This window comes from Papio anubis, chromosome 14 (genome assembly GCF_008728515.1).
Source record: "Papio anubis isolate 15944 chromosome 14, Panubis1.0, whole genome shotgun sequence".
Taxonomy (NCBI): domain Eukaryota; kingdom Metazoa; phylum Chordata; class Mammalia; order Primates; family Cercopithecidae; genus Papio; species Papio anubis.
In genome coordinates this window covers 42,666,840-42,690,883 of record NC_044989.1, presented here as the reverse complement: position 1 = coordinate 42,690,883, position 24,044 = coordinate 42,666,840, and the positions used below count along the sequence as shown (strand labels likewise).

General features: G+C 39.7%; 1 protein-coding gene and 1 non-coding gene across 3 annotated transcripts in view; one reads left to right on the top strand and one right to left on the bottom strand.

The window, feature by feature from the left end:
* The window catches only part of KCNG3 (potassium voltage-gated channel modifier subfamily G member 3), a 59,309-nt gene extending 41,233 nt beyond the window's left edge, over positions 1-18,076 (top strand). The window contains exon 2 of one of the 2 annotated variants that reach the window (XM_003908560.4): positions 15,516-18,076. In XM_003908560.4, coding sequence (XP_003908609.3) covers positions 15,516-16,161 — 646 coding nt within the window. In that variant the 3' untranslated portion in view covers positions 16,162-18,076. The remainder of the gene's footprint in view (positions 1-15,515) is intronic. The other variant, XM_009184087.3, reaches the window with a different exon arrangement.
* A 1,518-nt stretch (positions 18,077-19,594) lies between these two features.
* Positions 19,595-19,654, bottom strand: LOC116270437. The gene has a single exon (XR_004178472.1). It is a non-coding gene; the product is annotated as a small nucleolar RNA SNORD75 (small nucleolar RNA).
* Between the last annotated feature and the right edge of the window lie 4,390 nt (positions 19,655-24,044).

The window sequence follows — 24,044 nt, the reverse complement described above, 5'->3', positions numbered from 1 at the left end:
GTACAAGTAATTTTATTTTATTTTATTTTATTTTATTTTATTTTATTTTATTATTTTATTTTATATTTTATTTTATTTTATTTTTTATTTTATTTTATTTTATTTTATTTTTTATTTTATTTTATTTTTTATTTTATTTTATTTTATTTTATTTTATTTTTTATTTTATTTTATATTTTATTTTATTTTATTTTATTTATTTTATTTTATTTTATTTTATTTCATTTTTTTAATTTATTTTATTTTTTTGAGACGGAGTCTCGCTCTGTCACCCAGGCTGGAGTACAGTGGCCGGATCTCAGCTCACTGCAAGCTCCGCCTCCCGGGTTTACGCCATTCTCCTGCCTCAGCCTCCCGAGTAGCTGGGACTACAGGCGCCCGCCACCACGCCCGGCTAATTTTTTGTATTTTTAGTAGAGACGGGGTTTCACCGTGTTAGCCCGGATGGTCTTGATATCCTGACCTCGTGATCCGCCCGTCTCGGCCTCCCAAAGTGCTGGGATTACAGGCTTGAGCCACCGCGCCCGGCCAAGAGTGAACTTTTCATTTATCATTATCCTCGTCCTGCCACATGTCCTAATGAAATGGCCATCCAAACGTGAGCATGAGGAAACAAAATGGTATCAAGTGAGGAACGTAAAAATTAACACACACTTTGACTGTAGCTGTATAGGGACATCCATGCATCCCAGGCGTGATTCAAGGTATGACTTAGTCAGTGAGTACATATGTTTTGTTTGTTTAAAATTTATTTATTTATATATTGAGATGAGGGGTTTCACTATATTGCTCAGCCGGTTTTGAAGCCTGAGCTCAAGTGATCTTCCTTCCTCAGTCTCTCAGGTAGCTGGGAGACTACAGGTGCATGCCACCACACCTAGCTTTGTACATTTTTTTTTTCTTTTTTTTTTAGAGATAGAGTCTCACTCTGTTGCCCAGGCTGGAGTGCAGTGGTGTGATCATAGCTCACTGCAGCCTCGAACTCCTGGGCCCAAGTGATCCTCCTGCCTTGGCCTCCCAAAGTGTTGGGATCACAGGCATGAGCCACTGTGCCCAGCCTTGCGTGTGTGTGTGTGTGATCTGCTTGCCTCGGCCTCCCCAAGTGCTAGGATTATAGGCATGAGCCACTGTGCCTGGCCAGCCTTGTAAATATTATTAACCTGTCATTTATTATCTGTGTGACATGATTTAGTTACTTCTCTCTTTTTTTTTGAGACAAAGTCTCTGTGTCTCCCAGCTGGAGTGCAGTGGCACAATCACAGCTCACTTTAGCTTCAACCTTCCTGGGCTCAAGGAACCCTTTTACCTTGGCCTCCCAGGTTGCTGGGGGTACAGGCGCGTGCCCCCATGCTTGGCTAATTTTTTTTTTTTCTGTATTTTGCAGAGATGGAGTTTCGTCACATTGCCCAGGCTGGTCTTGAACTCAGGGCTCAGGCAGTCTGCCTGAGCAGTCTGCTGTTCTTGGCCTCCCAAAGTGCTGGGATTACAGGCATGAGCTACTGCACTTGGCCACTAGTTACTTCTCTTTGGCTTAGTTTCCTCATTTGCAGGTGGGGATCATAACAAAACCTATTGCATACAGTTGTGAGAATTAAATGAATTAGTATGTAAATTTATAGAAAGATATTTGGAACTTGAATAAGTGTTCAATTATGTGTTTTCATTTATTATTGATCTAGGTTGGAAGATAAAGAGGTACAAATGGTATAGATTTTTTCTCTGTAAGATAATTAAAGTGTGTAAGAAAAAAATCATGATTTTTTCTTTCAAAAAACCCTACTTTTTTTTTTTCCCATTTAACCAATTGTTGTGGAGAAAAACTCTTATAAGGACATGAAAGACTCTAGGTAATGAAGTGGCTGTTGATGTGCAGTTTGTTGGAAATTTTTATTGTGCTTCGTGTTATTACATTGTACATGCCTGTTAGAAATGTGATTGGAAATGCTTTGTACATTTAAATCCAAAGGCTTCGAGTAAGAAGGGTAACTTTTCCTTTTGTGGCACTCCTGGGGTTGTTAAGGCTGATTTAAGCTGCTGCTGACTCGATTGTGGTGATTGCTCTTCTAGTTGGGCATACTTTTTACTTTCTTTTAGAATGTTTTAAAATTGGACTTGAACTGAACTTTTGTAAATGGAAGGCTCTGAGCTCAGATATGGTTTGTAGTAATAATAATAATGGTCACAATCTTTTTTGTTGTTGTTGTTTTTTGAGACTGGTCTTACTCTTGCTTAGGCTGGAATATAGTGGTGCGATCATGGCTCACTGCAGCCCTGGGCTCAGGTGCGCCTCCTCAGCCTCCCAAGTAACTGGGACTGCAGGCACGCACCATCATGCCTGGCTAATTTTTGTATTTTTTGTAGAGATAGGGTTTTGACATGTTGCCCAGACTGATCTCGAACTACTAAGCTCAAGTGATCCTCCTGCCTTGGCCTCCTAAAGTGCTGGGCTTAACAGGTGTGAGCCACTGCACCGGGCCGTATTATTTTTGGAGGACTTAAAAAGTGATTGCAGTCTATGCCTTTCATCTTATACTGATGTGTCAATATTTATGGCTTCAAAGAAGTTATAAATACATTTCATTTTTTGCCTGCCAAAACTGTTAAGTTTTATCTTAAAATTCTATTCCAGTGTAAATATAATTAATAAGTAACAAAATTATTGGGGTTTGGATTCATATAACATTTCCTTATTTTATATCATTACACATTGTGATATTGTACTGTATTTAAAATATACTATATATTATTTTAAATGTATTATAACTATATATGCACATAATATAGGTATATAATAAATACACGTGTATTACTTTAGGTGGTTTTCTGTGTTGGCCTATTGCTTGTGTAATTTATTTAGCTTTTTCCAGTCAGCTATTCAGACTCAGCTTTCAGCTGTGCATGTATATATATATACACACATATAATTTTTTTATTTTTTATTTTTGTTTTTTTCAAGAGACAGGATTTTGGTCTGTTGCCCAGTCTGGAGTATAATGGTACAGTCATAGCTCACTGCAGCCTCAAGCTGCTGGGCCCAAGTGATCCTCCCACCTCAGCCTCCCAAGTAACTGGACTACAGGCACATGCCACACGCTGGCTAATTTTTTGAAAATTTTTAGTAGAGATGAGATCTGACTATATTGTGAGATCTCACCATATTCCAAGATCTCCTGGGCTCAAGCAATTCTCCTGCCTTGGCCTCCCAAAATGTTAGGATTACAGACATGAACCATTGGGGCCAGCCACAGCTGTTTTGTGTATTAATTTTCATAGTTGTCCTTGTAATATTAAATTTTAATCAGGTTCTGTTTGGTATTAATGACAGGAACAGTCTCCTTTAATTCTTCTGAGGTTAAGCAGAATGTAAGTCAAAAATTAATTAATGTCAAAGCACTGTCTTTGTTTTTGTTTTTCCATTGACCCCATGGGTGGTGTGGCTGAGCAGTCTAATGTGCTGGGTGTGGTGGCTCACGTGTGTAGCCTCTAGCACTTTGGGAGGCCAGGAGTTTAAGACCAGCCTGAGCAACATAGCGAGACCTCAGCTCTACAAAATATAAAGAACATAAAAAATAAAAACGTTGTGTATTAAGGCTTTAGCCTCCTTGGGGGCATAGATTTGAATTCCACCACTGCTCATATGTTTGCTCTTTAAAATTGTAGTAAAATACACATAATATAAAATTTGCCATCTTAACCATTTTTTTTTTTTTTTTTTTTTGAGACGGAGTCTCGCGCTGTGTCACCCAGGCTGGAGTGCAGTGGCGCGATCTCGGCTCACTGCAAGCTCCGCCTCCCAGGTTCACGCCATTCTCCTGCCTCAGCCTCCGAGTAGCTGGGACTACAGGCGCCCGCCACCACGCCCGGCTAGTTTTTTGTATTTTTAGTAGAGACGGGGTTTCACCATGTTAGCCAGGATGGTCTCGATCTCCTGACCTCATGATCCACCCGCCTCAGCCTCCCAAAGTGCTGGGATTACAGGCTTGAGCCACCGTGCCCGGCCCATCTTAACCATTTTTAAGTATACCGTTTAGTGGTGTTAAGTATAATATATTCATATTGTTATGAAACAGATCTTCAGAGCTTTTTCATCTTGCAAATCTGAAGCTTTGTACCCATCAAACCACTCTTCTCTTTTACCTTTTTCCAACGGCCTGTAACTACCATCTTACTTTCTGTTTCTGTGAATTTGAGTACTTTAGATACCTCATATAAGTGGAATCACATAGTATTTGTCTTTTTGTGACTGACGTATTTCACTTAACGTAATGTCTTCAAGGTTCATCCATGTAACAGGATTTCCTTTTTTTTTGTTTTTTTGTTTTTTTTTGAGATGGAGTCTTGCTCTTTCATCCAGGCTGGAGTACAATGGCACGATTTCGGCTCACTGCAACCTCTGCCTCCCCAGTTCAAGTGATTCTCCTGCCTCAGCCTCCCGAGTAGCTTGGATTATAGACACCCACCACCACACCTGGCTAATTTTTGTACTTTTAGTAGAGACGAGGTTTCGCCATGTTGGCCAGGCTGGTCTCGAACTCCTTAGCTCAGGTGATCTGCCCACCTCAGCCTCCCAAAGTGCTAGGATTACAGGCATGAGCCACTGCACCCAGATTGATTTTCTTTCTTTTTTTTTTTTTTGAGATGGAGTTGTCGCTCTGTCGCCCAGGCTGGAGTGCAGTGGTGCGATCTCTGCTCACTGCAAGCTCTGCCTCCTGGGTTGACACCATTCTCCTGCCTCAGCCTCCCAAGTACCTGGGACTACAGCCGCCCGCCACCACACCCGGCTACTTTTGTATTTTTAGTAGAGACGAGGTTTCACCATTGTTAACCAGGATGATCTCGATCTCCTGACCTCATGATCCACCCGCCTTGGCCTCCCAAAGTGCTGGGATTACAGGTGTGAGCCACCGCACCCAGCCAATTTTCTCTCTTTTTAAGGCTGAATAATATTCCACTGTATATATATATATTTCTGTGTTGTTTTTGTGTGTGTGTGTGTGACAGAGTTTTGCTCTGTCACCCAGGCCTGGAGTGCAGGGGTGCAATGTTGGCTCACTGCAACCTCTGCCTCCCGATTCAAGCAATTCTCTTGCCTCAGCCTCCCAAGTAGCTGGAATTACAGGTGCATGCCACCATGCCCAGCGAATTCTATATGTATTTTATATATATATATTTTTAGTAGAGATGGGGTTTTGCCATGTTGTCCAGGCTGGTCTTGAACTCCGTGACCTCAGGTGATCCACCCACCTCAGCCTCCCGAAGTGCTGGGAAATGAGCCACCACGCCCAGCTATATTCCAATTTTCTTTATTCTTTTGTCAGTGGACATTTAGATTGCTTCCACATCTTAACTATTGTCAGTAATGCTTCCTTTGTATTTGTGAACGTGGGTGTGCAAATATTTCTTTAACACCCTGCTTTCAGTTGTTTTGGATATGTACCCAGAAGAGTGATTACTGCAGCATGTGATATTTCTATTTTTAATTTTTTGAGGAACCTCCATACTGTTTTGCATAGTGGATGCACCCTTTTACAATCCTACCAACAGTGCTGTAGACACTCGTGCTTTTCTGGTGTGATTTTTTTTTTTTTTTTTTTTTTTATAATAGTCATCCTGTAGGTATAAGGTGATACCTCATTGTGGTTCTGATTTGCATTTCTCTGATGATTAATAATGTTGAGCATCTTTTCATATGCTCATCAGCCTTATTAACTTTTGAGAATATCAAATCCTTTGTCCAGGACAGTCTCTTAAATAAATGGTGCTGGGAAAACTGGACATCCATATGCAAAAGAAACTAGACCCTTTATCTCACTATATAAAAAAAACAAATCAAACTGGATTAATGACATAAATCTAAGACCTCAAACTATGAAACTACTACACAAAAACATTGGGGAAAATCTCCGGGACATTGGAGTAGGCAAAGATTTCTTGAGCAATATCCCACCAACATAGGCAACCAAAGCAAAAGTGAACAAATGGGATCATACCTAATTAAGAAGCTTCTTCACAGCAAAGGAAAGAATCAACAAAGTGAAGATACAACCCACAGAATGGGAGAAAATATTTGCAAACTACCCATCTGACAAGGGATTAAAAACCAGAACATATAAGGAGCTCAGACAACTCTATAGGAAAAATATCTAATAAATTGATTTAAAAATGGGCAAAAAATCGGAATAGATATTTCTCAAAAGAAGACATACAAATGGCAAACAGGTATATGGAAAAGGTGCTCAGCATCATTGATCATCAGAGAAGTGCAAATCAAAACTACAATGAAATATCATCTTACTCTAGTTAAAATGGCTTTCATCCAAAAGACAGACAATAACAAATGCTGGCGAGGATGTGGAGAAAAGGGATCCCTCGTATACTGTTAGTGGAAATGTAAATTAGTACAACCACTATGGAGAACAGTTTGGAGGTTCCTTAAAAAACTGAAAATAGAGCTACCATATGATCCAGCAATCCCACTGTTGAGTGGGTGTTTACCCAACAGAAAGGAAATCAGCATATCAGAAAGATGCGTGCACTCCCATGTTTGTTGCAGCACTATTCGTGTTAGCCAAGATTTGGAAGCAACCTAAGTACCATCAACAAATGAATGCGGCCGGGCACGGTGGCCCATGCCTGTAATCTCAGCATTTTGGGAGGCTGAGGCAGGCAGATCGCTTGAGGTCAGGAGTTCGAGACCAGCCTGGCCAACATGGCGAAATCCCATCTCTACTAAAAATACAAAAATTAACCAGGCATGGTAGCATGCACCTGTAGTCCCAACTACTCAGGAGGCTGAGGCAAGAGAATCACTTGAACCCTGGAGGCGCAGGTTGCAGCGAGTCTTGATCATACCACTGCACTCCAGCCTGGATGACAGAGCAAGACCCCATCTCAAAACAAAACACACACACACACACACACACACACAAACCCAGATGAATGTATAAAGAAATTGTGGTACATATACACAATGGAGTACTATTCAGCCATAAAAAAGAATGAGGTCCTGCCATGTGCAACAACATGGATGGAACTGGAGGTCATTTTGTTAAGTGAAATAAGTCAGGCACAGAAAGACAAACTTCTTGTGTTCTCACTTATTTGCGGGAGCTAAAAATGAAAACAATTGAACTCATGAATGTAGAGAGTAGAAGGATGGTTACCAGAGGCTTAGATGGGTAGCAGTGGTGGTGGGGAAGTAGGTATGGTTAATGGTTACAAAAAAATAGTTAGAAAGAATGAGTAAGACCAGGTATTTGCTAGCACGACAGCGTGACTGTAGTAAAAAAATAATTTAATCTTACGTTTCAAAATAACTAAGAAAGTATAACTGGATTGTTTGTAACACAAAGGATAAATGCCGGAGGTGAATTTGAGGCTGCGGGGAGCTATGACTGCACCACTATGCTCTAGCATGGGTGACAGAGCAAAATTCTGTCTCTTAAATATATATATACACACACATATATATATATATATTTTTTTTACCACCCCATTTACCCTGATGTGATTATTATGCATTGCATGCCTGTATCAAGATATTTCATGTAACCCATAAATATATACACCTACTGTGTACCCATGAAAATTTTAAAAATTAATCTAAAAAATCCTTTGCCCATTTTTTTATTGGGTTGATTTTTTTTGTTGTTACTGAGTTGCAGGAATTCTTTGTATATCCTGTACGTTAACTCTTAATCAGACACATGACTTGCAAATATCTTCTCCCATTCTGTAGGTTGCCCTTTCACTCTTGATTGTATCTCTGTTGTTGTCGTTGTTGTTTTTGTTTTTGTTTTTGAGGTAGGGTCTCACTCTGTTGCCCAGGCTGGAGTGTAGTGGCAAGATCATGGCTCAATGCAGCCTTGACCTCCTGGGCTCAGGGGATCCTCCCACCTCAGCTTCCCAAGTAGCTAGGACTACAGGCACACACCACCACTCCCTGCTAATTTTAATTAATTGATTAATTTTGAGGCAAAGTCTTGCTCTGTCGTCCAGGTTGGAGTGCAATGGCACGGTCTCAGCTCACTGCAACTTCCACCTCCTGGGTTCAAGCAGATACTCCTATTTCAGCCTCCTGAGTTGCTGGGATTAGAGGTGTGCACCACCACGCCCAGCTAATTTTTTATATTTTTAGTAGAGATGGAGTTTTACCATGTTGGCCAGGCTGCTCTCGAACTCCTGATCAAGTGATCCACCTGCCTAAGCCTCCCAAAGTGCTGGGATTACAGGCATGAGCCACTGTGCCTGGCCCCCTGCTAATTTTAAAACATTATTTGTAGTAGAGACGGAGTCTTGCTTTGTTGTCCAGGCTGGTCTTAAACTCCTGGGCTCAAGCAGTCCTCCCACTTCAGCCTCCGAAAGTGCTGAGATTACAGGTGTGTGTCACTGCCCCTGGCATACACAAAAAAAATTCGGTTCTAATGTAAACCCTGGAGACCAAATGATTGACATATAATATCATTTAATCTTTTTTTTTTTTTGAGTTGGAGTCTTGCTCTGTCACCCAGATTGGAGTGCAGCTGTACTATCTCAGCTCACTGTGACCTCTGCCTTCTAGGTTCAAGCAATTCGCCTGCCTCAGTTTCCCGAGTAGCTGGGATTACAGGCGTCCACCACCACGCCCAGCTAATTTTTGTATTTTTGGTAGAGACAGTGTTTCACCATGTTGGCCAGGCTGGTCTGGAACTTCTGACCTCAAGTGATCCGCCCACCTTGGCCTCCCAAAGTGCTGGGATTACAGGTGTGAACCACTGTGCCAGGTCCCATTTAATCTTAACAATGGACATTGTCATAAAATCATTTGCATTTCCAAATGCTCCTTGTAGCTTTAAAACCTTATAGATGGGGGTTTCGTTACCTGTGTAATTGCAGCTTCTTAGTTGTGTGACCTTGGAAAAGTGCTTAACCTTTCAGTCTCAACACTGTCATCTGTAAAGTGTAGGTATGCCTATCTGTAAAGTGTATGCCTATTTCATAGACTTCTTGAAAGGGATCAGATGAGATGATATCTGTAAAGTGTTTGGCATAGTGGCATAGTGCTCAACTGAAAGGCATCAGTCAGTGGTGAATATTTTTATTAGGCATACATTCATGAACATCTAGATGTTTGAACCTCAGAAGAAATCAGAATGGGTTTCAAAGGAATGTGATGTCTCTTCGTATCTTTAGTTTCTTTTTTCCTGTTTAATTTTACAGAAGTAACCTCCGGGAGTACCCAGTTGTTTGCTCTTGTATTCAGTGAACAGTACTGTTTTTCAGCAGTTGTCAGTGGTGGCATTGGTGAGAGTGCCATTTGGAAACATGAGGAGTTTTGGCAGGCTTGGTGGTGTTTGTTGCTAGAGACTGCCTTGGTGTAATTGAAGGTGAAAGTGATGCCTGGGGTTTCTCACTGATTCATCCCTTTGGTGTGGAATTCTGAATAAACTGCATCTGACCTAGGGTGTGGGCAGGCAGAACCCTGAGGACCTCGTTACAGACGAGCTTACTTCTTTGAAATTCCCTTACTGAGGGATTATTCCACACCATTTGGATTTCCTCCTTCTTAGTCTTAACAACTTTGGCTGCTGCTGGAAATAATTAGACAGAAAATGTTCAGGTATTTTTGGCACAATTGACATTTTTACTCTTCTGAAATTAATAGAATCTTAGGATTTTAGAACTGAGAAGGTCCTTAGAAGATCTGTATAAATCTGCCTCTTGATGGTGAGGCTTGTCCTTCAGAACGGAAAGAGCACAGAGCCTTTGACGTCAAGCCCAGTGCCCTTGCTTGTGTCTGGCTAGAGAAGAGACAGAGTATGTTAGCTGGAGAACTGGTACATCTTACCCACAAGCCAATCTAAGGAAACTATTATTATCACTGCTGTGTGCTCCTGCAATCCCTTTTAAGTGCACATCTTACTACTACCTACTATATTTACCAGTTTGCTACCTAGGATAGCAACCAATTGAGAAATCCCAGACTGGGTGCGGTGACTCAGGCCTTTAATTCCAGCACTTTGGGAGGCCAAGGCAGGTGGATAACTTGAGGCCGGGGGTTCAAGACCAGCCTGGCCAACATGATGAAACGTCATCTCTCCTAAAAATACAAAACTTAGCCAGGTGTGGTGGTGCGCACCTGTAATCCCAGCTACTTGGGAAGCTGAGGCAGGAGAATTGCTTGAGTCCAGGAGGTGGAGGTTGCAGTGAGCCGACATCACACCACTGTGCTCCAGCCTGGGCAACAGTAAGACCCTATCTCAAAAAAAACACAAAAAAACAAAAAAGAAATCTCAGTGGCTTAACACAATAGCAGACTTTTTTTTTTTTTTTTTCCAATGATAGTAAGTACTTTAGGTTTTGCAGAGCTATATGGTCTCTGTCATGAGTACTCAACTTTGCCGTGAAAACTGCCATCGATAGTGTATAAATGAGTGAGCATGGCTGTGTTCCAATAAAACTTTATTTATGACCACTGAAATTCAAATTTTATATAATTTGTACACGTCATAAAAAATGTTATTTTTTAGATTTCTTTTCTTCCCCCAATCGTTAAAAAATATGAAAAAATAAAATTCATGTTGGAGGAGCAAGTGCTTATGAATAACCAGGACAATCTTGAAAAGGAAGAACACAAGTGGATACATTCAACTGGATATCAAAACAAAGTACACTCATTTCTCGGTACACATAGGATGTTGGTTCCAGGACCCCCCACATATACCAAAATCTGTACATACTCAAGTCCCTCAGTGGGCCGTGGGAAACCCAAGTATATGAAAAATTGGCCGTCTGTATAAGCGTGTTTTACTTCCTGCGAATACTGTATTTTTGGTCACATTTAGTTGAAAAACTGCCTATAAGTGGATCCTTGTGATCAAACCCATGTTATTCAGGGGTCAACTGTAATGAAAATTGACAGTAGCATAGTATAAGATAGAATGGATTGATCAGATATACCTGAGTGAAGTTCTAAACTTTCCACTCTGGAAAGTGGAAAATCCAGAATTTTACTTAGGTATGATTGGTAATTTAATGTATGATAAAAACCACCATTTCAAACTAGTGGGGGGAAAAATTAGGAACCATTCTTAGGTTACGTGCAATACCAAAAAAAAAAAAAAAAAAAAGTAGGAAGTTGGCAGGATTTAGACCCCAGGCTATTGTTTGTCAAACCCTGTTACCAAGAAATTTATAGGCAAAGGCTCTGGAATCATTTTCCAAAACTGGTATTTCAAGGAACAGTAGTCCTGGCCTGATACTCTTAAGGATATTCCTACTGTTTCTAAGCAGATTAAAGCCTTTGTGAGCAAAGGATACAGACAGGTCACAGAGCAGGCCCTTAAACATGTGCCAAGATGCTCAACATCCCTCAAAGTAAGTTAGCACTTTTCATCTCTCAGAGTGGCAGAAACCTCCAAGTTCAACAATACTTTACATTAGTGAGGCCATGGGGAATAGACACTCCTATGCATTGCCTGTGGGTGGGTAATTTAGTACAACCTCTGTAGGGGTAGCTTGGCAAGATCTATCAAAATTACAAACACATATGTTTCTTCTTTGATCCAGTAATTTCAAGTCTCAGATTTATATATCTGCTGTTGATATACATGATATACAAATAAAATGATATACAAATAAAAGTATTCATTGCATTGGCTGGGCTTATACCTGTAATTCCAGTGCTTTGGAAGGCCAAGGTGGGCAGATCGCTTGAGCCCAGGAGTTCAAGACCATTCCAGGCAACATAGCAAGACCCCATCTTTACAAAAAGTAAAAAAAAAAAAAAAAAAAAAAAAAAAAAAAGTAAATTAGCCAGGTGTGGTGGTACGTGCCTTAGTCCCAGCTACTTGGGAGGCTGAGGTGGGAGGATCACTTGAGCCTAGGTGTTCGAGGCTGCAGTGAGCTGTGATGGTGCCCCTGAACTCCAGCATGGTTGACAGGAATAAGACCCTGTTTCAAAAAAAAAAAAAAAAAAGAATATTCATTGCATCATTGTTAATGTTCATCTGGTGGACTGGTTAAAAAAATCACAGTACATTCAGTGTAACACTGTGTCACCATGTTTAAGAAATGAGGGAGCTCTCTATTTACTGATTTGGAATGATCTCCATGATACATTAACCAAACGAGGCGGGACAATTAGTGTAACATGCTACTATTTGTGTAAAAGGAGATACATACATATATATGTGTATATATATGTATCTGTATATCTATACATGTATATACATACATATACACACATAAGTAAAAAATTTTGTTTGTTTGTACATACATCAAATAGCTCTGAAAAGATGCATAAGAAAGTGATGATATTTGTTGACTCCAGGGCGGGGAACTGGGTGGCTGAAATAGGGTGAGATGTGAGACTTTTCCCTTCCCCTTCCTTTTTTTTTTTTTTTTTTTTTTTTTTTGAGACGGAGTCTCGCTCTGTCGCCCGGGCTGGAGTGCAGTGGCCGGATCTCAGCTCACTGCAAGCTCTGCTTCCTGGGTTTACGCCATTCTCCTGCCTCAGCCTCCCGAGTAGCTGGGACTACAGGCGCCCACCACCTCGCCCGGCTAGTTTTTTGTATTTTTTAGTAGAGACGGGGTTTCACCGTGTTAGCCAGGATGGTGTTGATCTCCTGACCTCGTGATCCGCCCGTCTCGGCCTCCCAAAGTGCTGGGATTACAGGCTTGAGCCACCGCGCCCGGCTTTTTTTTTTTTTTTTTGAGGAAGGTGTGCTGTCTGTCACACAGGTGGGAGTGCAGTGGTGTGGTCATGACTCACTGCAGCCTCAACCTCCTGGGCTCAAGCAATCCTCCTGCCTCATTTTTTTGTAGAGAGGAGGCCTCACTATGTTTCCCAGGCTGGTCTTGAACTCCTGGGCTCAAGCAATTCTCCCACCTCGGCCTCCCAAAGTGCTGGGATTACAAGCATGAGCCACTATGCCTGGCCTGAGACTTTTCTTTCTATACTCTTTTTTCTTTTTTAATCATGTGATTAATTAATTAATTAATTTATTTATTTATTTTTTGAGACGGAATCTCGCTCTGTCGCTGGAGTACAGTGGCGCAATCTCGGCTGAATGCAAGCTCCCCCTCCTGGGTTCACACCATTCTCCTGCCTCAGCCTCCCCAGTAGCTGGGACTACAGGCGCCCGCCACCACGCCCAGCTAATTTTTTGTATTTTTAGTAGAGACGGGGTTTCACCATGTTAGCCAGGATGGTCTCGATCTCCTGACCTTGTGATTCTCCCACCTCGGCCTCCCAAAGTGCTGGGATTACAGGTGTGAGCCACTGCACCTGGCCAAAATCATGTGATTTAAACTATGTGAATGTGGATACCTATTCAGAAAATAAAAGTTAATAAATAAAATTAATCTTTACAGCCCTGTAAAGCCCTACAATAGGGGAACATGGTTAATTGTATTTATTCATTTCTATGAGTAACATCAAGTACCACTTGTGTTCTGTGGAATGCACTTTGAGTAATTCTTTTCAAAATGTTGCCCCACCTGCTCTCCTCTCACTTACTCCAGTTTCTTCTCTCTCCATTGTACTTCTAATGTTTGGGTTTAAGTTAGTGGTGAGAAAGAATTATGTGGAGAAAAACAAGTGATGGTATAATAATTATAACTTTTAATTCAGAATTGAAAAAATTTTGGGTTGGGCATAGTGGCTCATGCCTGTAATTCCAGCACTTTGGGAGGCCGAGGTGGGCGGATCACTTGAGGTCAGAAGTCCAAGACCAGCCTGGCCAACATGGTGAAACCCCGTCTCTACTAAAAATATAAAAAAATTAGCTGGGGTTGGTGGCATGTGCCTGTAGTCCTAGCTACTTGGGAGGCTGAGGCACAAGAATTGCTTGAACCCAGGTGGCAGAGGTTGCAGTGAGCCGAGATCGTGCCACTGCGCTGCAGCCTGGGTGACAGAGTGAGACTCCATCTCAATTAAAAAAATAAAAAATTTTAAAATGTTAATTAAATTTAAAATTACCTTCAAGTTACCACTCACAGGGCCAGAGGTGTTGAAACTTGATTTTCTCAGCTTTGGGGTGTGTGGGCTGAGGGCCGGGGGTCTAGAGCTCCCAGAATGCTGGCTTCTTCAAGAATCCTACCCATTGGCTGGGTGTGGTGGCTCGTGGCTGTAATCCTGGCACTTTGGGAGGCTGAGGTAGGCAGATCACCTTAGGTAGGGAGTTCGAGACCAGCCTGGCCAACATGGTGAAACTCTATCTTTACTACAAATACAAAAATTAGCCGGCCATGGTGGCAGACGCCTGTAGTCCCAGCTACTGGAGAGGCTGAGGCAGGAGAATTGCTTGAACCTGGGAGGCAGAGGTTGCAGTGAGCTGAGATGGCGTCACTACACTCCAGCCTGGGCGACAGCGTGAGACTTCGTCTCAAAAAAAAAAGGAATCCTACCCCTTAACTTCAGTGTGCTGTATACATGCAATTATTTTCAGTGCATGCAGTAATGCAGAAAGGCTGGTAAATATTGCTCTAGGTAAAATGTAGTCTTTTAAAAATATGTGCTGTGTAAAAATGATGGTGGAAGACAAAGTAGTTGTGGTCTTTGGGAAAATCCTAGTGGCCATTTTACTCCAATGTGGGAGTCCTTGGCCTTGTTTCTGCTGGGAGCCTTTTTAGAATGGTTGTGACCTGGTGTGTTCTTGGTGAGGGCACTCACCCAGTACCCCATAAACTTGCTCACTGCCAGTGTCTCCCATACAAGCCTATTGGAAGGGAAGGAAGATTCACATTTTAGGAAATGATCTTGCATTGACTGTAAGTTACCAAGAAATAGCCCATCAAAAAACTTAGATACGTCCACATTCTGTGGGAATAATGCCCTTCCAATCCACCTCAGAACTTGTATCACAGCTGAGAACCACTGTCCTACAAGAGTAAGTTAAATTTCATGTTGTGGCCAACTGAGGATAAGTTAATTTCAAACTACCAAATAAGAGAGAGATTTTTTATAAGTATTAGTGGCAAGTAAAAAAATAATTTTAATAGTATTGCAGCATAGAAGTAAGAACTTTATCAAGTTCAATTTTTTTTTTTTTTTTTTAAATTTTTGAGACAGGGTCTCTTTCTGTCACCCTGGCTGGAGTACAGTGGCACAGTCATGGCTCACTCTGGCCTTGACTTTCCCAGGCTCAGGTGATCCTCCCACGTCAGCCTCCCAAGTTGTGTGTCACCACACCCGGCTGGTTTTTGTATTTTTTTTGTAGAGATGAGGTTTTGCTGTGGTGCCCAGGTTGGTCTCGAACTCTTGGGCACAAGCGATTCACCCACTTCAGCCTTCCAAAGACCTGGGATTACACACGTGAGCCACTGCACCTGGCCTTAATTTTCATCTGAATTGATTTGTTGTTCTGTTGCGTGCGTCCTGGTGATCTGATGATGTTGGTAACATTGTCTGTTCTTTATGTTTTCTGGAAAAGTAACTGAATTAGTATGTCAGTGTAGTACTATCTGAAGAAATCTAAGAGCTATTAAAATGCTTAAAAATAAAATGATCAATTCTTCTTTTGTTCTCTTGACAGGATAATTGAAGCTATCTGCATAGGTTGGTTCACTGCGGAGTGCATCGTGAGGTTCATTGTCTCCAAAAACAAGTGTGAGTTTGTCAAGAGACCCCTGAACATCATAGATTTACTGGCAATCACACCGTATTACATCTCCGTGTTGATGACAGTGTTTACAGGCGAGAACTCTCAACTCCAGAGGGCTGGAGTCACCTTGAGGGTACTTAGAATGATGAGGATTTTTTGGGTGATTAAGCTTGCCCGTCACTTCATTGGTCTTCAGACACTCGGTTTGACTCTCAAACGTTGCTACCGAGAGATGGTTATGTTACTTGTCTTCATTTGTGTTGCCATGGCAATCTTTAGTGCACTTTCTCAGCTTCTTGAACATGGGCTGGACCTGGAAACATCCAACAAGGACTTCACCAGCATTCCCGCTGCCTGCTGGTGGGTGATTATCTCTATGACTACAGTTGGCTATGGAGATATGTATCCTATCACAGTGCCTGGAAGAATTCTTGGAGGAGTTTGTGTTGTCAGTGGAATTGTTCTATTGGCATTACCTATCACTTTTATCTACCATAGCTTTGTGCAGTGTTATCATGAGCTCAAGTTTAGATCTGCTAGGTATAGTAGGAGCCTCTCTGCTGAATTCCTGAATTAATGCATTGCAAATCAATTCTTGCATACACTTCATAGAAAGACCTGATGCTACTTCATATTTATGTGTTTCTTGCTGGGTGAGCACTGCAGTGGCATTGTCATCATCTTGGTAGGGTAAAAATTATCCTTCCCAGCCGAAGGGATAAAACAGTTTACTTATTATGGAGTAAATAGAATTGAGACTGCAAAGGAAGAATAATGACTCCTAGAGTAAACTTTAGGACCTGGTTTTATTTGGACTTGTTTTCCCATTTCCTTGAATTATTACACATTTTAAAAAAATACCTTATTTGAACATTTTAAAACAGAAAGGTACAATTTTCCAAATGTTTTTCCATCTTATGAATTTAGAAGCTTGGAACTTATAATGTTTTTTGTTTGAGAGTAACATTTTCATTTCTAAATGTTTTATAATTTCTCATATCAATGTCAGAAGTATCCTGGAAACATATGTCACATGCAGGAACTGTTTAACAAATACTTAAAAAATTTGGCCAAAATTTAAACTGTATAATAGAGCTAGATACAAGCAAGAATAGTATTTGAAAGACTTTTCCAGCATACTTCTCAATTCTTTGCTTTATTTTTGTGCCAATTATTCACCTTATTGTGCAGCTTCATGGAAGCTTGAGTATGTTCTCCCTTTTCCATTTTGGATTTATCTCTTTACTGAAATGACTCAAAAGGTATTTAAGAATTGATGAGAGCTTGTGTTGTTTAGCATCTTACTGGATAATATTTGAATTCATTGCTGTTCCTAGGTGATAACTGTCCTAATATTTAGATGTCCAAACAAGAATACTTCCAACATAAAAATTATAATAGGAATAATTTGAGATGACTCAATATTACAATCTCTTCTTCTCTTAACCTCTTCCCCCAAACACTAGAGGTTTAATAAGACTTATCAGATGAAAGGATATTTATATAGCCTTTTAGTACCAAAGTCATACTTATGTGTTGTCACTGGATTGTCATAAAAGGAAGAAATTAAATATTACTGTACTCTTAGTTGCTGTGTAGCTAAGTCAATTTTAAGCCAGTAAAAGCAATGGATACATAATTATTTGATCTGATCTTTAACCATTGTGAGTCACAGCTACAGCAAAACTCTTCTTGTAAGAATATTGACTAATACGCCATGTTAATCTGGCTAGATTATTAGGACTAGGTAATGTAAAAGTGATGATTGTTTAGTAACTAAATTTTAGCAATAGGAGTTAGAATTTCGCTTTTTCAACCAGTTACCATAAAGAAGTTAGTGTATATATAAACACAAATAATTAGTGACAGATTCATAAAAAATTGAATATTGTACACAGTAATTTTGTCAGGGGTAGAGAAGACAGGGATTGGGAAGTGGTGGGTAGGATGAAGGACCTGGATATATTTATCAAATAAAGGGTTACCAGAAGTGTTCATTAAAGGAATTGTAGCCATCATCTAGTTCAAACCTCAACTATTATAGAGAGAAAATCAGGGCAGGAGAGGATATAATTGTGAAGGAGTCAGGGCTAACACCTGGATCTCCGGAAACCTAGCCTAGCAGTTTAATCTTCACACACCTCTGGGTTCTGAGAAAAGCCTGGAAAAATCACACTTCTTTGTCATTGTCATGCTGAGGTAATAATAGCAAAACTGTTTTCTTTTCCTTAATTTCCTTTCCTAAGCTTATGTAATACTTTGGCCATTAAATATCTTGCCTTATCTTCCCTACTACTGCTGGTATGCTATTTCTTACATACTCAAAAGAAATTCGATTATTTATTGTATATTTATTGTATTCTAATATAATTGAAATAAATGGCATGGATTTATTTTTTCTTACCTATTTGGATTAAAGCTTTGTGGTTCATGCAAACAATGTGCAGATGAGAGCACCTCCATATTACTAATAAAAATATGATATCCATCAATTTTACTGGTACTGGGACCGCTTCATGTGAATATGTCCTATCTTCCCAAGTAAATTTTAACTGTCTTGAGAGCTGGGATCCTCTCTCATGCATACACCTTTATATCCCCGACAGTGTCTGTTACAGACTCGGGCACAAACAGTTGACTGATTTGAGGGGAGAAACTTCTGTGTGAAGAGACAAGGAGAAGCATACATCTATAGTTATATATATATATGTATGTGTGTGTGTGTGTGTATATATATATATATGGCATGTACATATGCAAATATACACACAGATTTCATACTACCCTTAGGTAACAAGTGTGAAATCTCTTGTTGGTGATTCCAGACTTTCCACAGGACCAATTTTCATAAAGAAGCATGTTGGATAAATGCTAGTGGCAGTTAAGCTACTCATTTATAAGGAGACGATGAGATGTGATAGAGTAGTTCATTCATAAATGAAAAAATATGTATTAGGGTTTTGTCTTCATGGATGTTATATTTTTTTAGGAACAGCATTTTCTTGTAACTTTCCCAGAGTGTTACTACTTTTATCATTATTTATCTATTTATTTTTTTCTAGAGACAGAGTTCTGCTTGGTTGACCAGGCTGGAGTGCAGTGGTGTGACCATAGCTCACTGCAGTCTCCAACTCCTAGGCTTAAGCAGTCCTCCCACCCCAGCCTCCCAAGTTGCTAGGACTATAGGTGTGCATCACCATGCTGGTTAATTTTTTTATTTTTATTTTTTTTGTGGAGATAGGGGTCTCACTATGTTGCCCAGGCTGGCCTCAAACTCCTGGCCTCAAGCATTCCTCCCACCTCAGCCTCCCAAAGCTCTGGGATTATGGGCATGAGACACTGTGCCTGGCCTGTTGCTGCTTTTTAAAAAAAACCCATTAAGTATCACTTCTTTCTTAGCTATACTTACAGACATCTCTTATAACTCAGTCTTCGTGGCAGAAATGTTTTCATTAATATCTATAGTGGTACCAGTAAGTCAGACATTATCCTAAATTAAAATACCCAAAGAGGAAAAAAGCCCTCATCTCTGAATCTTTAATCTGATTTTACCACACCTGAATTTACATGACTTGATCTAATCTGTAACTTGTTTTGTATTCTCTAAAATGGGATTTTTAGGATTACAAAAACAAAATTAGGGAATACATTAGAAAGTGAACAAATTCAAGACTTTTATTACTGTATTGTCATTGTTGCTAATTGAAACAGTTGCATTTGTTCTTGGGTTTTTTAGTTACTTATAACTACCCATTTGTAAGTTCGTACTTTCTGAAAAGTTATTTCCACAATGGCTGTCAATAAGTCAAAATAATTTTTCTCTTTTTAAACCTTTGTCCAGATGTCCTGTGATCTGGAAGAGGTGGAGATGGGGTTAATTTGGATGTTGGTGTTGGGAGAATTTTCCCTGTTGGCTTGGTATTTGCTAATAGCAGCTTATTTTCCTCTTTTTTTTTTTTCTTTTTAAAGAAAATAGACAAAAAGATGCAAAACAATATTTGAAATATTAAAGCCTCAGGATAGAATTTCAGACATCCCTTCTGTCCACTTCACCTCTTTTCCATAGAAATGAAAAATAAAACATTGAAAGCTCCTAGCCCTGTATTACTATTCAGCTGTGTAACTCCAAACTTAATGAATAGTGTCATAGAATATTTCGAGTCCTCTGACTCTTCATAAATGTACATTCCCTTATGGTGTGCAATATACAATTCAATCAAACATAGTCTAATCATTTTATAGGGTCATAGGAAGTTGGAACTAAGGGGGTTGTGGAAACCTTCTGGTCTATTTTGGCCCAGTTGTATGCCTTTTGTCCGATCCAAATGTTAGCAACCAGGGAACTCTGCTCCCAGTGGGTTGTAATTTAGCCATGGTCACTCTAGTGTCAGGTTAGGTCCCAGAAGCTTGATTTCCAGACTTTTGGCTTAGTACTCTGGATATACTTCCTTTAAGAATTTTGTAACTTCGGAATGCATGAAGGATTTCTTTTAAAAATATTTTCTCGGCCGGGCATGGTGACTCACGCCTGTAATTCCACCACTTTGGGAGGCTGAGGCAGGTAGATCACCTGAGGTCAGGAGTTCGAGACCAGCCTGGCCAACATGGTGAAAACCCATCTCTACTAAAAATACAAAAACTAGTTGGGCATTGTGGTGCCTGTAATCCCAGCTACTTGGGAGGCTGAGGCAGAAGAATCACTTGAACCAGGGAGGCAGAGGTTGCAGTGAGCCGAGATAGCACCTTTGTACTCCACCCTGGGTGACAAAAGTGAAACTCCATCTCAAAAAAAAAAAAAAAGAAAAATTTTTCTTTAGGGCTTTGGTGTTCCCCATGTGTTTTCTTTTTCTTTCTTTCTTTCTTTCTTTTTTTTTTTAAGTTTGAATTAAGAAGCAATTATTGCCGGGCATGGTGACTCATGCCTGTAATCCCAGCAGTTTGGGAGGCCAAGGTGGGTGGATCACTTGAGGTCAGGAGTTCAAAACCAGCCTGGCCAACATAGCAAAACCCTGTCTCTACTAAAAATACAAAAAATTAGCCAGGCTTGGTGACACATGAATGTAATCCCAGCTACGCAGAAGGTTGAGGCATGAGAATCACTTGAACCTGGGAGGTGGAGGTTCCAGTGAGCTGAGATCCACTGTACTCCAGCATGGGTGTCAGAGGGAAACTCTCTCTCAAAAAAAAAATGATATATGTACAATAATATATAATTGACAGAGTTTATTTTTATGATAAAAATATAAAAGAGATATATATTGCTTTTAGAAGCCTTAGATGTCAAGAAGGGGGGCTTGAGACAAATGCATAAGGAACTCAGGTTTTCTGTAGAATTTTTAAAATTACCATATAGTTGTGCACCCATCCACATGTATACAAATAAGTACAGGTATTTGATAGTTGTCACTGCATTATTTAGGACATTCTCAGAACCAGGCTGAGAAATGAGAAATGTCAAGTAACATGGGTTGAAGCTTTAATGGAATGTTCTGGAAAGTTCCATTTTGGTCAGGAAAGGTTGCATCCATTTACTTCTCTGTTTGTTCAGCGTTTTTTCATATGGTGTTTCACTTCCTGGTTTTCCAGAGCCCATCTGCACTCAGAGGCCTGGGCATATCAGTTCTGCCTCTGAAAGTAGACTAATGATTTACTGCCTCATTTGCAGTGAGGCCTTCCATAAATTTGTGAAATGTCATCCAGAAGCATGATTATATTGTCCCATTCTGTGGTTAACGTATGCCCAAAGTTTCAGATTTTTCTGGATCTTCCAAATATTCTCAATAAGTACTGGAGCTTTTGACTATTAGCATAAGCTCAATTGTCAGTTTACTGTTATTTGCTTAGAAAATTGAACTTGATAATCTGCATTTATGCTGTAATTTAAACAAATACATTTTAAGTAGCTTTGATGGGTATTCTTTGGTTTATCTTTTAAAATATCAACAAGACTGTACCAAATGTAATAATAACATTTAGTACATGAAAGTGAAGGGAGAATGTTATTTGGCTTTTACCTACCAAGAGTAAGTGATTTTATGTTATTTATATCTGAAGTAGTGCTTTGGTGTACTTATTTATGCAGCACTGTATTAAAACTAAAACTAAAATTTCCTATAATTTTATATTAGATAGGATCACCCCCACTTCAGTTATTTGTGTTATTTGGAAATAATTCTATAGTTCTGCCCATGACAGAGTGGAGGCAGTTTGTAGTGTGTATTGGTTTGTTTTTGTTTTGTAGTAGAGACGGGGTCTCCCTATGTTACCCAGGCTGGTCTCAAACTCCTGGGCTCAAGCAATGACATTTGCTGTAGTAATAGATGATGATTTGTTCAACTTAGGTATTGTTTTTCAACTGCATATTACAACCTTGATCTTATAACTCTGATAGAATTCCATGCTGTCTTTCTCTACAATATAGAGGACAAGATAATTTTACTTTCTTAGTAGAGAGTAATATTTATAGTTACAAATTCTAAGCTGTGATAAAAGTGGAACGTTTATTATGTGATTGAAATGATACACTTTTTTGTTTTTTTTTTTTTGGAGACAGAGTTTCACTCTTGTTGCTCAGGCTGGAGTGCAATGGCGCAATCTCAGCTCACTGCAACCTCCACCTCCTTCCTGGGTTCAAACAATTCTCCTGCCTCAGCCTCCCAAGTAGCTGGGATTATAGGCGCCCACCATCACGCCCTGCTAATTTTTGTATTTTTAGTAGAGACGGGGTTTTGCCATGTTGGCCAGGCTTGTCTTGATCTCCTGACCTCAGGTGGTCTCTACCTCAGCCTCCCAAAGTGCTGGGATTACAGGAGTGAGTCAGCGCACCTGGCCCACATATTTATTTTTTAAAACCATACCTATGTCAGTGCTGTTTGGTAAAATAAAAAAAAAAAATTAAACCATACCCACGCTTTTATACTATATACTCTGAAGTAAAATGGAAATCATAAAATCTGTGTAAGGCTTAGCTTTCAGATCTATGTGAAGGTTGTTTATTTTTGTTCCTAGGACAGAGGTGGAAACTTCAGATGTTTTGCTTTGAGATAAACTGCTTAATCTCTTACCTATATTTTTTATTCAGTAATTCTTACCATTTGGAAGGCTCTTAAAAACAATAAATAATACAAATCATATACATATTCTAGTTTTAAAGTTAGAATGATGGGTCATGGTTGCTTTCTTTCTAAGATTTGACTTATATTAATTTAATGAAAACCACTTTTTATTAGATTCCCAGTTAACCCTGTTTGAAAAGATCAGAAACTGGGCACACATATATTTGTGTGTCTTTTTCTTAAATATATTTTTTAATGTATGCATCTTTTTGTGCTGTAGTACGAGGTAGAGATAGGAACAGTATGGCATGTAAGAAATAATTAGGTACACCCCACTTCATGTAATAGGTGAGTTTCTAGACATTCGTATGGGAAAAAAGGGTTGTAAATGTCTCCATATTTTATACAATGATAGATATGTACAGGAACTCAATTGGGAAATCTAACCTGTTTGTCACCCTTCTGTTGTGTTATCAATCATCCCCTAAAGGAAATTTAAAAAAATATTTCATTTTTCATGCATGTATCAAAGAGCAAGTTCTTTTGAGAAGGGCATTCTTGTATAAGGGTCAAAACAGAATCAGATTTTATTAAAAAGCCAGTATGTGTAAAATCAGATTTGAGGAATTATAATGTTTGACCTAAGGATGAGGAATTTTGTCAACTGAGAAAGTGTGGTTTTTATGGTCCTCACAAAAGTTTTCTAAGGGGTAGCTGGGATGATAGATGGATACCTTCTTTTTATTCCCTGTTCTAGCTCTTTTCTGCTTTGCCCTTTCTCAGTTCAGCGACTCACACTGTATTCTGTTTAATCCCACACAAGTGAGTGTTAAGCATGTCTTCACCATGCCAAGAGGCAATTGAGTGGCCAGAGAAGGAAATGAGGGTAGTTCCTGGGTACATGACTACCTTGACCAGTCAGTGTTGTTGGCACTGTGGCTCTGTAGACAAGCTTTAGTCTATCTAGGAAGAGTTTTTAGGGAAGTTTAAAAATGGAACTAAATAAATATGGGGTGGTCCTAACAATGCGTTTTTTTTAAAAAAATGAGGTATAATTGATATGCCATAAAATTTATCTTAAAATGTACAGTTCTATGGTTTTTAATATATTTATAGAGCTATATAACCATCACCACTATCTAACCCCAGAACATTGTCATGTACCCTGTGCCCATTAGCAGTCACTACCCATTTCCACTCCACCCATCCCCTGGCAACCACTAATCTACTTTCTGTCTCTGTGGATTTGCCTGTTCTGGACATTTCATATAAATGGAGTCATATGATATGTGGCCGACCTTTTGTGTCTGCCTTCTTTCACCTCGTGTCATGTTTTCAAGGTTCATCCATGTTGTAGCATGTATCAGTACATCATTCCTTTTTATGACTGAATAATATTTCCTTG